This window comes from Salvelinus namaycush, chromosome 25 (genome assembly GCF_016432855.1).
Source record: "Salvelinus namaycush isolate Seneca chromosome 25, SaNama_1.0, whole genome shotgun sequence".
Classification (NCBI taxonomy): domain Eukaryota; kingdom Metazoa; phylum Chordata; class Actinopteri; order Salmoniformes; family Salmonidae; genus Salvelinus; species Salvelinus namaycush.
In genome coordinates this window covers 39,483,210-39,502,619 of record NC_052331.1, presented here as the reverse complement: position 1 = coordinate 39,502,619, position 19,410 = coordinate 39,483,210, and the positions used below count along the sequence as shown (strand labels likewise).

Here is a 19,410-nt window from a genome sequence, read left to right as displayed (position 1 = left end):
GTGAAAATCACAGATGTGGCAGACCTCGCGAAGTGAAAATCACAGATGTGACTGACCTCGCTAAGTGAAAATCACAGATGTGGCTGACCTCGCTAAGTGAAAATCACAGATGTAGCTGACCTCGCGAAGTGAAAATAACAGATGTGGCAGACCTCGCTAAGTGAAAATCACAGATGTGGCAGACCTCGCTAAGTGAAAATCACAGATGTGGCAGACCTCGCGAAGTGAAAATCACAGATGTGGCAGACCTCGCGAAGTGAAAATCACAGATGTGGCAGACCTCGCTAAGTGAAAATCACAGATGTGGCAGACCTCGCTAAGTGAAAATCACAGATGTGTCAAAGCAGAGATGATAATCACCTCAAGCTGAGTGATTGAGGATAAATGACTAAATCTGAACGGATATTCACTGTTAAGGGATAAATGTCTGTCACTCTATTCCTAAATCAGTGCTCTTATCCATTTTACAGCTAATTGTATTATTAAAAAAGCTTTGACCATCACCAAATGTAGTAGCCTGGGCACCAGTCTCCTTACCTAACATTCCACTCCTTGCCACTCCTGTAATTTTCCAAAGTCTTTGACAAATGACGGTACACAGTGGACATGTAACAAACAAACAGACACTCAAACTGACATACACCAAATACGCAGACAGCACATTGACACCTTAAGAGTATAATTAAGAGGTGTCATTGTAATAAAGACTTCTAAGCACTTTCACTACAAAGCCATGCCTGGTAAATAGCAATTTTTGTCTGAACTAATGAAAGACTACACTCTGTTGTCCATGCCAAATGTTCCTCTATTTTAATGCAACAGGTGTGTGGTATCATCTTGACAGCTGTGAATCCCTCTCACACCTTCCTATTGACAGAAAATGGCTGCCCAAATCATCAAGAATTGGACCGGAGAAGAGACATGGTGGAATGTCAATTACCGAGAGGAGAAAAGCTTCCATTGGGAATGAAGGATATTGAAAGAGTCAGACAGAGAATTAAACAGACAGAGAAAGAATCAGACAAAGGGTCGGACAGAGAAAGAGTCAGACAGAGAAAGAGTCAGACAGAGAAAGAGTCAGACAGAGAAAGAATCAGACAGAGAGGGTCAGACAGAGAGGGTCAGACAGAGAGGGTCAGACAGAGAAAGAGTCAGACAATGAAAGAGTCAGACAGAGAAAGAGTCAGACAGAGAAAGAATCAGACAGAGAGGGTCAAACAGAGAGGGTCAGACAGAGAGGGTCAGACAGAGAAAGAGTCAGACAATGAAAGAGTCAGACAGAGAAAGAGTCAGACAGAGAGTCAGACAGTGAAAGAGTCAGACAGAGAAAGAGTCAGACAGAGAGTCAGACAGTGAAAGAGTCAGACAGAGAAAGAGGCAGACAGAGGGTCAGACAGTGAATGAGTCAGACAGTGAAAGAGTCAGACAGTGAAAGAGTCACACAGAGAGTCAGACAGAGAGTCAGACAGAGAAAGAGTCAGACAGAGAAAGAGTCAGACAGAGAGTCAGACAGAGAGCGATGACCAAACATAGAAGAGAAAAATAGCAAAAGGGAATTGCAGAGAAAGAACCTACGGGTCAGGAATATGTGCTATGTTCCAACGCTCACACTAACAGTGAGTATGAGTAGATGTATTGAGCATGCTTTCTAACTGTTTGAACCTAGCCATGGACTGTCTGATAATCAAATGGTTCCTAGTTCTTTACCTGCAGTTTCATGTCGATCATCAGACCTACTTAAGGTTTCTCCAAGGTAGTTCATTAGCACATTCCCTAAATCTAATTGGCCGCTGAAGTTTCTCCCAATCTATTAGGTCAGCTTCAAATAAATCAAATTTCATAAACTAACAGAACATTGCAAATATCAATCCAAATATGTGGACTATTCATTGAATCCGAGCTAATTTGTTGTCAAACTTGTGGCACTATAAGCTTTAGAGTGGTTCTGACTTTATTCTAGTGGAAGTCACGGAGATACAACGTTCCATTGATCAAAACACAAATGGATTATATATTACGTGATTATAAGGGAAATGGAACGTTTCATGGTGACCATGAAAGTACCTCCAGACAAATACATCACCTAATGAATTCATTAATTATAACACAGAATTACACATACAGTATAAGGTTTCAGATGATACAACCTCAACTCTCTTTTTATGTCCTCACAAAAACAATCACAAAAACAATCAGATACCTCTGACAAAATTACTGAACCGATGGCCTCTGTCAATTTTTTATTCTAGCAATTTCGTCAGAGCAAATATAGAGCCAAGATAAAGAATAATTCAAGTTGCGGGGGCAGCCAAATTGAAATGTAAGATGTCAGGTCGGCGATGCAGACAATTAAATATTAGGCGGTTCCACACTCAGGAACATAATCAGAGACATCCCTAATAGCCGAGTGATTCATCTTCAGTGGTTGATGTCAGTCATAAGTGGCCACGGCTGAATGGAAAGGAATGACATCTATGATTATGGCCTGGCACCTTGCCATGGAAAAGTAGTCATTTGTTTTTATGAGTACTGTGTGTGTGTGTGTGTGTGTGTGTGTGTGTGTGTGTGTGTGTGTGTGTGTGTGTGTGTGTGTGTGTGTGTGTGTGTGTGCGTGTGCGTGTGTGTGTCATTTCACATCAGTAATGAATTACATTCACTAGGACAGTTCTTCTCATAGCTTGCAAATGGCATCAGGCATCAAGAATCTCCTCACTACTAATGCCTCATCTAATACAAAATAGTCCAAAAGTAGGTTTGATTTTCCAATAACACACACACAGCTCTCCAAAGGGTTCACTTCACCCAATCCCCCAAAGCAGGTACAATTTCATACACTTGCACACCTTCAAAACAGACACACTCTTTGCTTCACTGCTTTTCGTTTAGTCCCCTGAGACAGACACACACACACACACACACACACACACACACACACACACACACACACACACACACACACACACACACACACACACACACACACACGTGTCCTGGGACCCGTTCTGGTTATAACAGCCATATTATCAAGCAACTGGAAGCTCTGCACCCAATAGGGAGGAGGAAGTAGAGGAGGGGGTCGAACCCTTCAGCAACGTATCACAAAGTGAGTGGGGGACCAATTACAGCATTTCAGACAATCAAAGTGAGTGTGATGCTGTCAAAAAATATGGAGGGTGGAAAGGGGCCCAATTGCAGGGGGCCACTGGGAACGTCATTCCATCTCACTGTTACGAAACAGCAGAGTACTTTAATAACAGCTGTAAATCTAAATCACATTAAATCTAATCAAATCAAAAAGCTTGCAGCCTTTTGTCACTCCCTTTCTCAAACCACACAACTGCGATATAAACCAATTACAAAGGACAAAAAAAGAACAAGACAGCCACAATCTTCCTGATAATTTCCCTGTTTTTTTTCTCTAGCAGCCTTTGTGGAGAGCTTGGTTGGTTCTGGTGCAGCAGATAATGGCTGTGCATGTCGGTCGTCGTGTGCACCTGTCAGAGACAAAACTGACACATGTGGCATCTCTGGTCTACATCTGTCTGACCATTGGTCACATCGACGTCAGTCTGCACAACTGGCTGTCACAAAGGTTTACAAAGGTCTGGATGGGACATTTGGACCCAGCCTAATAATTGCTCATACCTGTCAGATCTACAAGAAGTGTCCGGTGGTGCAAAGGATAGATTTGAACACACGACTCACCCTCTAAAGCAAATGGAGACTTCACATCACGTATTTGAGGGTCTTTAATCAGGCTTTAGGGTCACAATCACAGCAGGGAAACTCTGGTCAAAGTGGCCAACAATCTATTACTAGCGACTGAATCTGGCAATCTTAGCTTTCTCATACTACTGGACTTATAAGCTTCCTTTGACACTGTTTACCATTCTATCCTCCTTTGAATAATGGAAAAGACTCTGGAAATTTCCAGAACAGCCCTGGTTCATGTCCTACCTGTCAGAACGGCAGCAGTTTGTGACCCTGGGGCATTTCAAATCCACCCATGCTCATGTCTGCTCCTGTCCCCCCAAGGCTCAGTCCTAGGGCCTCTCCTTTTCATTATCTATATCCTGCCCCTCGGCCAAATCATCCGCCAACGCGGTCTCCAATTGCACTGTTACGCTGATGACACAGAAATCTATTTTCACTCCAAACCCACCACTGACTTCCACCCGTCATCACTCATCAACCTCCTAAAATAAATAAAATCATGGATGAGCTCAAACCTTCTGAAGTTCAACGGCAATAAGACAGAGGCCATGTTGTTGGCACCCAGATCTCTACTGAAGAAGGAGAGGAGTTGAGGAGTTTGACCTCAACATCGACTGCTGCCCTGCCTCTCAGGTGAAGGATCTTTCCTTTGATGCCCACACTAAAACCATCACTAAATCTGCCTTCTTTCTCAAGAACATCACCAGACTCCACCCCTCCCTTACAGACTCAGCTGCTGAAACCCTTATACATTCCTTCATTACCTCATACATGGACTATTGCTTAAATATATCAAGAACTCAGCTGCGAGACTCCTCACCCGCCCTAAATCCTGAGAGCACATTACACCCACACTCCTCCACCACTGGCTTCCAATCAAAATTCAGATCAACTTTAAAATCCTTCTACTCAAACAACAAATCCCTGCATGACTTGGCTCCCTTCTATCTCTCTCACATGCTACACAGCTGCAAAAAGAAATCTCTAAAACACCACAATTCAAGTATTCAAATCCATTAAATAGACATCATTACAAATATAATGTATTATTATTTGTTACATGCATGTCTTAAGAAACATTGCTTATGTAATGGCAGTAATTATATTTTGAAATAGAGCTCAAGGGGTCATTTGTAAGAGGTGTTTGGCAAGGTGATTTGAAAACTGCAGAATATACTCTTTCTGATACTATAAAAATGTCTTACCTGTTTCTTTTCCCTGCGTCAATTCCAAGCTCTGCTGTCCATCCGATTCTTCATATATACGATTTAACAATTGATTATATTCTCACCCATCAGTCTATGGTCAATTTAATCTTGTCTTTAGGCTAAACTCTATTATTATATGTGTGAAAATGTTTTTTCGATATAGTTTAGTTGTAGTTTCGATGGACCATCATCAGCTGTGCAGGCTTATTGCCAGTGAATGACATGGCAGTGAATGACGGGCAGAGGGGAAAAAATAACATGTCCTCTTAAAACTACTTACAAAACAAATTCTGTTTGTGATATTAAGGTTCTATCAATGACAGTGTGTTATATAGGTTCATTTCGGATAAGTCCGGCTGTCTCTGTGGGAAAACCCTTTGAGCAGGGGTTGGAACCGGTTCAGGGAACAGAACCAAAAACTGAGAAAGAAAATTTTTCAAGGAACAGAAACGGAACCTGGAACAAAAGTTTTCCATACTGTTCCGGAACAGAACCGTTATTTTAAAAGCATGGGAACCGGTTGATAATGTTATTTTACGTTCCAGGCATTTTTTTCAGGTCTCACAACAAAACGTTTAGGCTACCTGCTGCTCCAAAGCATAGACTACGGTACTGACGTTAAAAGCTTGATTAAGAAGATAGGGAGAGAGATTTTTTATTTGCTAATAAAAATAATTTTGGTTCCAACTAGGGCTGTTGCGGTGACTGTATTACCGCAACACTGGCGGTCACAAGTCATGAAGGAGGTCAAATTACAAGTGACCGTTTAGTCACGGTAATTAGGCTTCTCCAAGCTCTGATGCTGCTGATGGTCATTAGCAGCCTATCAAACTTGCTAACTGCCTGGTACTCAGCACTCTATTGTCCCTCTAATCACTCTGACATCAATGCAAAAGTATTCAAAAAATCAAATTAAACATTTCATGAGAGCCCATGAACTCATGTTGTGCAACACTTCTATAGGCAACATTTCCATAGGCTATGCAATTGCGTGAGTGATGGCCTCTATTAAAAAGAGGAGGCTCCCATCAGCTACTATATTTATTTCTCAACTTTCCTAATATTAAGCACATTGCTTATATTTACAACAGGAGTATAGCCTACATGGCTGGCATGAAAATTAACCATGGGGAAAGCGTCCTCCATTCACTATTTAAGTGCAGAGATGACATGTACATTTCACACATATATTATTTAGTATATGTAAAGACAATATTAACTCAAGAATAGTCTGATGGGTGACAATATTAGCCTATCACTTATAAATTATATATTATCACTTGTGAACGATGCCCAGCATAAGGCAAGAAACAATGCCTTTTTTGTTGTTGAATTTTTCTAATCATAGTCGCACACCTCATGTAGCCTTGCCCATAGGCCTATATGTTTTGAGAAGGTTTGTACTAAAGCGGCCAAATAACTTCTTAAAAAGAAGCACATTAATCCGCTTTACAATGGGTTTGAGCCTAACTAGTACACATAAGCAGTGCGTGAAGATCATTTTCATCATAAAAATGCACCTTTATAATAAAAACATTACATGCATAAATCACATTTGCGGTCACTTTTTGATAATGGTGTTTTCCCGCTAATGGAACATTCACGCTGATAGCCTACTGCCATGTGCGCACTGCTCCACTTAAAATGTGAAGAAAAAACCTAATAGTTTATCAACATTTAAAGCTAAACTTTTTTTTTATATTAGTGGTTGTATTAATTTGGGATCTATCGCATCCCACAACTGTCCCAGACTGTGTTTGGAATATTTATTTCTCGCACAGAATAGAATAGGTCAACTTTTGTACTATGGGGGATAGTAAATTGACATAGGCTAGTGCTTTTGCTGTTGTTAGACATACTCATCTTGTTGGCTGATGAAAAGTAAATGTGGACAGTTCTTCCAATATCTTCAAAATGCACCTCGGAATTGGATAAGGAAACTCGCAGTTGCGTCCTCGATGTGTCTGTCTTCACTTGTAGCCTGTGAGAAAGACCATATCACGTGATGGAGAGCCATGTGAGTGAGAGATGCTTCGGAGTGCTCAGCACTCAGGGAGAAGGGAACAACACAGCACTCCGTGCCAAAGGCGCCTTTCGGCCACACAAAGGGGATGCCGCCATGAAATTCGAGGCATTATCAAGTGCTTGTCAAATTGTGAATGAGAGACTGATGAAGTGTGTACAGTCTGCGCAAAAAAACAAAGCAGCGCTCATGCTTTTCAATCGACTTATTTCTGCATTGTTAGGAAGGGCCCGTAAGCATTTCACTGTAAGGTCTACCTACACCTGTTGAATTCGGCGCATGTGACAAATAAAATTTGATTAGATTTGATTTGAATAACATTTGATTTGATTTAAATCGATGATACGGAGTGACTTGGTGTAGGTTTCAGGGTACTACACTCTTAGAAAAAAAGGGTTCCAAAAGGATTCTTCGGCTGTCCCAATAGGATAACCTTTTTTGGTTCCAAGTAGAACCCTTTTTGGTTCCAGGTAGAACTATTTGGGGTTCTATGTAGAACCCTCTGTGGAAAGGGTTCGACATGGAACCCAAAGGTTCGGAGGGAAAAAGGCAATAATACCGACAATGGGTAAGCTGCATCATTCCAAATGTCCCTCCCTCACCTCCCCTACGGTGAGTGGCTATTTATCATTGATAAGGTAGAGATGGTGGAGCCTGTCACAGCTTAAAATAGATTAATCGATTTCGCTATCCTCGTGTGGCTCGGACCAAAGACAAGCACTTTATTAGATTGGGGAATTCAACGCTGTCAGCTTCTCTGCTTTATTGGTCAAGTACCTGCCTGACAGGGAATACTTTGAGAAGAAATAACATTTAAAAAAGAAAGGAGCGAGGGAGGGATCTGCTTATTAAAATAATGGAACGTGGTTATTATTCACGGCTGCATGTCACTCCTTATGGTTGTTGAAGAGCCGCTGAGTGTTTATCACTTTAAGACATGATGCACTGACAGTTGAGCGAGCTGTACTCCTGGGAACAAATCAGAGCGGGGCGAGATACACTGAGAGAGAGAGACCTCCCGGGAGCGACAACGCTGCCTTTACAGCTTGTCTGCTCATATTTCCCCGGTCAGAGATGAGTGTGGAAGTGAAAACAGAACTTGCTGTAGTTCATCATGATTTAGTGTGTTGGAAGTATCGTAACATACGTAAATGGTTGCAGGCTAGACACAATTGTGGTTTATTCCATATACTGTATTTAACTGCTGAACTTGGTTGAAAAATATTTTTTAAGGCATTTTAAGGCAGGTGGTAAAGTTCCTGCAACAATAAAGTCGCTGCAAAAATACCCCGCAGTGTGTATCGTTCTAAGTAAGGAGGGGGTGGTCTAGAAAGGGCCACGATGGTGATAACATACTGTATGTCTCTGTATCTGCAACTCAGCACTGCTGAGAAATAGTCCATGCATTTAATAGTGTGCACTGTAACACAGTTATGTGTGCAATAGCCACTGTTTTATGAGTTGATTCATGAATTTAATTAAGAAAACAAGTGTTGTTGTCCTACTCACCTGTTTGATTGCATGCATCAGTTTAGCATAGCAGTAGACTATGACCAGGAAGGGGACGATGAGGCAGAAAACAAAGAGCGAGATGATGTACGAGACATTGTTGGCGTTCTTGGTCATCCAGTCCACGGAACAGGTGGTGCCGGGCCCCTCGGGGCCGTAGCGGCTCCAGCCGAAGAGCGGCGGCAGGGTCCACATCAGTGAGTAGACCCAGGAGAAAGCGATGCCCAAGGCTACCTTCCGGTAGTTGGTGGAGTCGGCCTCGGTTGGACCCATCATGGTAGAGTAACGCTCGTAGGAGAGCACGGCCAGGGAGATGAGGGACACGATTCCTTGGAACCAAAACACAGACACGCGCTCAGAATATGTTGAACAGGGCCAATATAGGAGTTCATACAGGGGGGTCAAGACAACATCACAGACAACACTCCTAACTTCAAACAAATGTTTACCTTTGGGGGGTTTGAACAAAAGGCAGACTAAACAGTGGGAGTACTTATACACTTAAGTAATAACGCACAAGGTGGTGTGGTATATTTTATTTATTTAACTAGGCAAGTCAGTTAAGAACAAATTCTTACTTACAATGACAGCCTAGGAACAGTGGGTTAACTGCCTTGTTCAAGGGCAGAACGACATATTTTACCTTGTCAGCTCAGGGTTTCAATCCAGCAACCTTTTGGTTACAGGCCCAATGCTCGAACCACTAGGCTACCTGCCGCCCCACGGCTAAGGCCTGTTCTTATCTCACCACAAACCCCCAAGGTAAATTATTGCTATTATAAACGGGTTACCAACGTAATTAGAGCAGTAAAAAGTACATGTTTTGTACAGACCGTGGTATACGGTCTGTCAGCCAATCAGCATTCAGGGCTCGAACCACCTACTGTATTTTATAATAGACGATATAATGCTTGAGTGTATGCTGGCTTCCAACTGTAATGCATTCATTTAGGTTGCTATTACTTTGCAAAGAGAGAGTCCAATGTACCAATGTAAGGTCGATCACTCTACATACAGTAGTAAAGGGGCAAAATTCTGCTTTTAGACATTATGCAGAAGGGCCCATTATACCAGTGATGATTTATATTCTATTTTATTTAACTAGGCAAGTCAATTAAGAACAAATTCTTATTTACAATGACGCCTACCGGGGAACAGTGGGTTAACTTCTTCTGGCTGCAAGCCCGAAGCCGGGCACAATATGACAACAGCCACTTCAAGTGCAGGGTGCGAAATTCAAAATATATTTTTTAGAAATATTTAACTTTCACACATTAACAAGTCCAATACAGCATTTGAAAGATAAACATCTTGTGAATCCAGCCAACATGTCCGATTTTTAAAATGTTTTACAGCGAAAACACCACGTATATTTATGTTAGCTCACCACCAAATACAAAAAAGGACAGACATTTTTCACAGCACAGGTAGCATGCACAAAACCAACCTAACTAACCAAGAACCAACCAAACTAACCAAGAAACAACTTCATCAGATGACAGTCTTATAACATGTTATTCAATAAATCTATGTTTTGTTCGAAAAATGTGCATATTTGAGCTATAAATCAGTTTACATTGCAGCTACCATCACAGCTACCGTCAGAAATGGCACCGAAGCAGCCAGAGTAATTACAGACACCAACGTCAAATACCTAAATACTCATCATAAAACATTTCTGAAAAATACATGGTGTACAGCAAATGAAAGACAGGCATCTTGTGATTCCAGCCAATATTTCCGATTTCTTAAGTGTTTTACAGCGAAAACACAATATAGCATTATATTAGCTTACCACAATAGCCAGAAACACAAGCCATTCCCCAGCAGCAAAAGTTAGCGATCGTAACAAACCAGCAAAAGATATATAATTTTTGACTAACCTTGATAAGCTTCATCAGATGACAGTCCTATAACATCAGGTTATACATACACTTATGTTTTGTTCGAAAATGTGCATATTTAGAGCTGAAATCAGTGGTTATACATTGTGCTAACGTAGCATCTTTTTCCCACAACGTCCGGATATTTTTCTGACACTCACATATTCTGACCAAATAACTATTCATAAACATAACTAAAAAATACATGTTGTATAGGAAATGATAGATACACTAGTTCTTAATGCAATCGCCATGTTAGAATTCTAAAAATAACTTCATTACGATATGCAGTTTACGTTATGGCGAGAGCGTGCCCAAAACCTGGCCGCAAACTACTAGTACAACATGTTCGACAGATATATGAAATAACATCATAAAATGGGTCCTACTTTTGATGATCTTTCATCAGAATGTTGTACAAGGGGTCCTTTGTTGGGAACAATCGTTGTTTGGATTTAGAATGTCCTCTTCTCCAGTCAATTAGCACGGAAAGCTAGCAAAGTGGCGCGAAGCTCTCCTTCATGAACAAACGCAGACAAAGCAACACGCCTAACGTCCCGAAAAAATTTCAATAATCTAATAAAACTATATTGAAAAAACATACTTTACGATGATATTGTCACATGTATCAAATAAAATCAAAGCCTGAGATATTAGTCGTCTATAACGACAGCTGTACAGAAGGCAAAACCAGGTCCCTTCACGCGCTCTCCAGAAAACAGGAAACTGGTGACACGTCATACAAAGAGCATTTATTCGACCCCAGATCAAGTTATACACTCCATTTCTTCTCTCACTGCCTGTCGACATCTAGTGGAAGACGTATGAAGTGCATGTATACTGATATATATCAAGGACATTTATAGGCAGGCCCTAGAACAGAGCATCGATTTCAGATTTTCCACTTCCTGTCAGGAAGTTTGCTGCAAAATGAGTTCTGTTTTACTCACAGATATAATTCAAACGGTTTTAGAAACTAGAGAGTGTTTTCTATCCAATAGTAATAATAATATGCATATTGTACAAGCAAGAATTGAGTACGAGGCCGTTTGAAATGGGCACCTTTTATCCGGCTACTCAATACTGCCCCTGCAGCCCAAACAGGTTAACTGCCTTGTTCAGGGGCAGAACAACAGATTTTTACCTTGTCAACTCGGTAATTCGATCCAGCAACTTTCGGTTATTGGTCCAACGCTCTTACCACTAGGCTACCTGCCGCCAAATTGATGCCACAAAACCTGTCAATGCACACACTTCCTGCAACTGCACCCCGAAACCTGACCCCCGTCATCTTCTTTATCTTGTTTGTTATTTACTTTGAAGTGAAAATGATCCATGAGGACGTCCTTCATGGCCATTGATTTCCAATAGCAGTGAAGCAGACGCAACCAGTCCTCTAATTAAAAAATATGGACCAGACCTTTTTTGCTGTATAGTTCTCCTCAGCTTATAAAGGCAATGGGGGATAATGTACTTGGGCTGTGGCAGCGCAGGTTGTTAACGCTGGTTCACAGTATTAATAAATTACATTCATGCCTGAGTACATGTGTAATATACAGCTGTTCACTATCTGAGCCGCAGGCAAAGCTCTGAGATTTTACCTCATACTGTACGATCACGGCTGCTACATTGTGGGTTTGCTTGCTACATTGTGGGTTTGCTTGCTACATTGTGGGTTTGCTTGCTACAATGAGGTTATCAATGAAAACTAACTCTTGACCCATCTGGGCTGGTGAGATTTGTGGATTTATGAGTTCTGAAATTGCAATATTTTTTTTTAATGACACCAATAAATACTTACAGTATCTCATGGTTTCTATACATAGACATCCAGATACACCATTAAAAATAAAGTGCCAGTATCTTCTCCGTGCACTGACCCCAGGACCCCAGTGACATATAATCAAACAACAAACCATCTAATCAAACAACAAACCATCTAATCAAACAACAAACCATCTAATCAAACAACAAACCATCTAATCAAACAACAAACCATCTAATCAAACAACAAACCATCTAATCAGACAACAAACCATCTAATCAAACAACAAACCATCTAATCGGACAACAAACCATCTAATCAAACAACAAACCATCTAATCAAACTGCAAACCATCTAATCAGACAACAAACCATCTAATCAGACAACAAACCATCTAATCAAACAACAAACCATCTAATCAAACAACAAACCATCTAATCAAACAACTAACCATCTAATCAAACCAACTAATAAAACAACAAACCATCTAATCAAACAACAAACCATCTAATCAAACAACAAACCATCTAATCAAACCAACTAATCAAACAACAAACCATCTAATCAAACAACAAACCATCTAATCAAACAACAAACCATCTAATCAGACAACAAACCATCTAATCAAACAACAAACCATCTAATCAGACAACAAACCATCTAATAAAACAACAAACCATCTAATCAAACCAACTAACCAAACAACAAAACATATAATCAAACAACAAACCATCTAATCAAACAACAAACCATCTAATCAAACAACAAACCATCTAATCAAACAACAAACCAGCTAATCAGACAACAAACCATCTAATCAGACAACAAACCATCTAATCAAACAACAAACCATCTAATCAAACAACAAACCATCTAATCAGACAACAAACCAGCTAATCAGACAACAAACCATCTAATCAGACAACAAACCATCTAATCAAACAACAAACCATCTAATCAAACAACAAACCGTCTAATCAAACAACAAACCATCTAATCAAACAACAAACCATCTAATCAAACCAACTAATCAAACAACAAAACATCTAATAAAACAACAAACCATCTAATCAAACCAACTAATCAAACAACAAAACATCTAATCAGACAACAAACCATCTAATCAAACAACAAACCATCTAATCAAACCATCTAATCAAACAACAAATCATCTAATCAAACAACAAACCATCTAATCAGACAACAAACCATCTAATCAAACCATCTAATCAAACAACAAACCATCTCATCAGACAACAAACCATCTAATCAAACCATCTAATCAAACAACAAACCATCTAATCAAACAACAAACCATCTAATCAAACAACAAACCATCTAATCAAACTGATGCTCCGCTGATGGAGAGCCAATCAATCAAATTACTCAAATCAAATAGAATTACTGTAAAATAATTTGTGTTTTATCCATGACTCACACAGAGTGACAGCGAATATGAAATCTAATATTCCCGTCATTATGTGGAGTAACCAACCCGGCATCTGTCTTTGGCCCTCAGGGCATAACGCAAATCTTATTTAAGGTTAATTTGGACTTTTTGTAAATAGGTTATGTTGGTTGGCAAAGCAGATGCCTCTGCCCAAGATTGGGACAGCTCGCTAGCATGTAATTGACACGGGACTGATTATTCAAAATAGGGCCTTATGGAGTGGGACACCAACTTGTAGGACTTCACGTCTTTTCTTCTTAAACTAGGACTCCGGTATAATCAGAGAGGCCAGCTAAATCTAATAAACTCAAAATAAATGTGATCTGAAATGTTTTTAAATTAACTTAATAATAGGATTAAATTCATTTGAGCAGTTCCCCCATCTTGGCTTAATCCCTCATGCATTATGTGTTTGTTTTTCCCACAAAAAAATGCATAAAGTAAATGTTCTGGTATTCTATGGTTTGTCCCACACAATATGGAATGATACCTACATTTGTCAAATAATTGACTGCCGTCATTTCTGATATCCATTTTGGCCAATAACTAAACATCTAGAGATCTTTAATCAGTGCAATGTTTTCAGACAAGTTTCCCTATCAAATAGATACTCACCACATATCACCACAACTGTTTTGCAAAAGGTTTTCATGCATACACATCTGTAGTTCAACCCTAGTCTGTATGGGTTCATATTTGAAGATTAAGGCTGTACAAAATACGTAACCTAGCGTCAGCATCTTTTGTACCATAAGGAAAATATAATCAGCAAGAGAATAAATAGAGGCCCGTTGTTAAAGGTTTGGACATCGAACTGAAATGCACAGTGCCTTCAGAAAGTATTCACACCCCTTGACTTTTGCCAAATTTTGAGTTTAAACTGTTTTAATTGTCATTTTTTTGGTAACGATCTACACAAAGTACTCTGTAATCTAAAAAAACTCTAACATTTGTAAACAATTTATGAAAAATTGAACACTAATATATCTTGATTCAATAAGTATTCTACACGCTGAGTCAATACATGTTTTTTAGACATTCCTACCTTCAGCAATGCTTTGTGATCATGCATACATGATATCCGATGAAGGTAAGAATGTTTAATAAAAAGAGGAAGAAAGTATTTTCCAGTACAATGGAGGATGACAAATTTTCTGAAAGAGAAGGATAAAAATGCAAAGAGAGAAGAGTTGGACTGGCTAAATGGGAGGCCGGGGCTGCTAACTAAGCAAGAGAAAAGTTCGACTGGCTAAATGGGAGGCCAGCCTGCTAACTAAGGAGGGGGAGAAGAGTTGGACTGGCTAAATGGGAGGCCAGCCTGCTAACTAAGGAGGGGGAGAAGAGTTGGACTGGCTAAATGGGAGGCCGGGGCTGCTAACTAAGCGAAAGGAGAAGAGTTGGACTGGCTAAATGGGAGGCCGGGGCTGCTAACTAAGCAACTCACAGGAAAGATGTGACTATAATAATGTTTTCCAGTCTTTAACCTGCTGTGGTCTCAGGCCATTAAGTCGAGGCAGCAGGTTCTAAAGTCATTACAGACATCACTTATCTACAATAATGGCAGCTTAGGTCCAGGGGCAAGACGGCTGTATGCAACATTCAACTGTTTAACAGATTCTAAAAATAATTGTAATAATCTTACTATGGCTAGCAGGGGTTGGTCAATTCCATTTCAATTCCAGTCAATTCAGAAAGTAAACTGAATTCAACATTTTTCTAATTGAAAAGGATTAAAGAGAATTGGAATTGAAATTTCAGTGTACCTTCTGAATTGTCTGGAAATGAAATGGAATTGACCCCAACCCTTAAAGCTGAGCAACTCACAACATCAACTAAAGGACGGTATTCAGACTTGAGATCTGCACGCTTAAAGCTGGAGTCTCTACTTGAAACTATAATAAAGCCGGCACCCCGCCTATGTTTTTGTCACACCCTGATCTGTTTCACCTGTCTTGTGCTTGTCTCCACTCTCCACCAGGTGTCTCCTATTTTGCCCCATTATCCCCTGTGTATTTATACCTGCGTTTTCTGTTTGTCCGTTGCCAGTTCGTCTTGTTTTGTCAGGTCTTTACCAGCGTGTTTCCCATTTCTCCAGTTCTCAAGTTCTTGTTTTCTAGTCTTCCCGGTTCCGACCCTTCTGCCTGTCCTGACCTTGAGCCTGCCTGAAGTTCTGTCCCCTATTGACTTTACCTTGGATTACGAACCTCTCCCTGCCCTCAATTATAATAAATATTCTGAGAACTGGACTATCCGCCTCCTGTGACTGCATCTGGGTAATTTCCTGAGTCGTGCTAGTTTTGATAAAAAAGCTGAGGGATAGGCCGGGAGAAATGTAAGCACTCTCAAATTCATAGACAGAGCTATGGATGCAAGGACTGACCATCCATGATATAAAAATTATAGTTTTAAAGATGCACTATTGTCACGCGCTGACCATAGAGAGCTGTTTATTCTCTGTTGGTTGGGGTCTGATAGTGACTAGGGTGGGTCATCTAGGGGATTAATGGTTTATGTTGGCCTGGTATGGTTTCCAATCAGAGACAGCTGTTTATCGTTGTCTCTGATTGGGGATCATATTTAGCCAGCCATTTCCCCTTTGTGTTTCGTGGGATCTTGTCTACAGATAGTTGCCTGTGTGCACACCAGTAGCTTCACGTTTCGTTTGTTCTTGTGCTTTATTGTTTTGTTTGGTGAGTTTCAATTTATTCAAATGTGTGGAACTCTACGCACGCTGCGCCTTGGTCTACTCATTAGGACGATCATGACAACTATGCAGAAATCACTCCGCCATTTTACTGGTTGCTAAAATTCTAATACCGTAGTTCGCCTAATTTCAGTTTATGTGACAAAACAAGCAAGTATGACGTAGAGAATCATTGTACCCTCTAGACATGCTGTGAAATATATTTTCCATTAACAAAAATCTTGTATTTTCAGCTGCTTGAAGCTGGTGTACAAAACCCGAAAGTAAACTCAAAAAATAAACTAATGTCAGCGTCGTGTGTATAGGTGGCAGGGAAGTCAGGCGCAGGAGAATCAAACTGAGTGTAATGGAGTTATTTAATAATAATGAGCGAAACCTACTCCAAACACTAAATGTAACAAATAACAAAATGGGTACGAGGACCCGTCGCGCACCAATACAAAAGATATACAACACTGACATACAAACAATCTCTGACAAGGGGAAACAGAGGGTTAAATACACAACAGGTAATGAATGGGATTGAAACCAGGTGTGTATAAAGACAAGACAAAACCAATGGAAAATGAAAAATGGATCAATGATGGCTAGAAGACTGGTGACGTCGACCGCCGAGCACCGCCCGAACAAGGAGAGGCTTCGACTTCGGAAGAAGTCGTGACAGAGCCGCGCGTCGACACCGGCCTCGGGGACGACCCGGAGGGCGAGGTGCAGGGCGATCCGGATGGAGACGGTGGAATTCTCGCAGCATGGAAGGATCTAATACGTCCTCCACCGGAACCCAGCATCTCTCCTCCGGACCGTACCCCTCCCAGTCCACGAGGTGCTGAAGGCCCCTCGCCCGACGTCTCGAATCCAAGATGGATCGAACGGAGTACGCCGGGACCCCCTCGATATCCAGAGGGGGCGGAGGAGCATCCCGCACTTCAGCCTCCTGGAGCGGGCCAGCCACCACCGGCCTGAGGAGAGACACATGGAACGAGGGGTTAATATGGTAATTAGTGGGTAGCTGTAACCTATAACATACCTCGTTCACTCTCCTCAGGACTTTAAACGGCCCCACAAACCGCGGACCCAGCTTCCGGCAGGGCAGGCGGAGGGGCAGGTTTCGGGTCGAGAGCCAGACCCTGTCCCCTGGTGCGAACACCCCGGGGCCTCACTGCGGTGACGGTCTGCGCCAACTTTCTGGCGCAGTATGGCGCGCTGAAGGTGGACGTGGGCGGCCTCCCAGGTTTCCTCCGCGCGCCGGAACCAATTGTCCACTGCAGGAGCCTCGGTCTGACTCTGATGCCAAGGAGCCAGAACCGGCTGATACCCTAATACACATTGAAAGGGAGAAAGGTTAGTGGAGGAGTGGCGTAGCGAGTTCTGGGCCATCTCTGCCCAGGGCACGAACTTCGCCCACTCCTCCGGCCGGTCCTGGCAATAAGACCGCAGAAACCTACCCACATCCTGGTTAACTCTCTCCACCTGCCCATTACTCTCGGGGTGAAAACCTGAGGTAAGGCTGACCGAGACCCCCAGACGTTCCATGAACGCCTTCCAGACCCTTGATGTGAACTCGGGACCCCGATCAGACACTATATCCTCAGGCTTCCCATGGTGCCGGAAAACGTGTGTAAACAGGGCCTCCGCAGTTTGTAAGGCCGTAGGGAGACCGGGCAAAGGGAGGAGACGACAGGACTTAGAAAAACGATCCACAACGACCAGGATCATGGTGTTACCCTGTGAAGGTGGAAGATCAGTTAAAAAATTCACCGACAGGTGCAACCACGGCCGTTGTGGAACGGGTAAGGGTTGTAACTTACCTCTGGGCAGGTGTCTAGGAGCCTTGCACTGGGCGCACACTGAGCAGGAGGAAACATAAATCCTCACGTCCTTAGCTAAAGTGGGCCACCAGTATCTCCCATCAACACAGCGCATCGTCCGACCTATTCCAGGATGACCAGAGGAGGGTGACGTGTGGGTCCAATAAATCAATCGGTCGCGGACAGCAGACGGAACGTACAGACGCCCAGCTGGACACTGAGGAGGAGAGGGCTCTGCACGTGACGCCCGCTCAATGTCCGCGTCCAGCTCCCACATTACTGGCTCCACCAAACAAGAAGCTGGGAGTATGGGAGTGAGATCCATGGACCGCTCCTCTGTGTCATACAGCCGGGACAATGCGTCTGCCTTAATGTTCTGGGAGCCTGGTCTGTAAGAGAGGGTAAACACAAAACGAGTGAAAAACATGGCCCACTTTGCCTGACGAGGATTCAGTCTCCTCGCCTCCTGGATGTACTCCAGATTGCGATGGTCAGTCCAGATGAGAAAAGGGTGTTTAGCCCCCTCAAGCCAATGTCTCCACGCCTTCAAGGCTTTTACGACAGCTAACAGCTCCCGGTCCCCCACATCATAGTTTTGCTCCGCTGGGCTGAGCTTCTTCGAAAAGAAGGCACAGGGGCGGAGCTTCAGTGGCATACCCGAATGCTGAGAGAGCATTGCTCCTATCCCAGCTTCGGATGCGTCCACCTCCACTATGAATGGCAAAGAGGGATCCGGATGAGCCAACACAGGAACCGAGGTAAACAGAGCCTTCAGGTGCCTAAAAGCCCTGTTCGCCTCAGCCGACCACTGCAAGCGCACCGGCCCCCCCTTTAGCAGTGAGGTAATGGGAGCAGCAACCTGACCAAAACCCCGTATAAACCTCCGGTAGTAGTTGGCAAACCCTAAAAAACGCTGCACCTCCTTTACCGTGGTGGGAGTCGGCCAATTACGCACGGCTGCAATGCGGTCGCTCTCCATCTCCACTCCTGACGTGGAAATCCGATGCCCTAGGAAGGAGACGGATTGTTGGAAGAACAAGCATTTCTCAGCCTTGACATATAGATCATGCTCCAACAGGCGACCAAGCACTTTGCGCACCAGGGACACATGCTCGGGGCGTGTAGCGGAGTATATCAGAATGTAATCAATATACACCACTACACCCTGCCTGTGCAGGTCTCTAAAAATCTCATCTACAAATGATTGGAAAACTGATGGAGCATTCATCAACCCATATGGCATGACGAGGTACTCATAATGCCCTGAGGTGGTACTAAATGCCGTCTTCCACTCATCTCCCTTCCGAATACGCACCAGATTGTACGCACTCCTGAGATCCAGTTTA

General features: G+C 42.4%; 1 protein-coding gene across 1 annotated transcript in view; it reads right to left on the bottom strand.

Moving 5' to 3' along the window:
- The window catches only part of LOC120019940 (pinopsin-like), a 64,376-nt gene that overhangs the window by 38,543 nt on the left and 6,423 nt on the right, over nucleotides 1–19,410 (bottom strand). Inside the window, exon 2 of the mRNA XM_038963350.1 lies at nucleotides 8,455–8,783. Within this exon, the coding sequence (XP_038819278.1) occupies nucleotides 8,455–8,783 (329 nt within the window). The remainder of the gene's footprint in view (nucleotides 1–8,454; nucleotides 8,784–19,410) is intronic.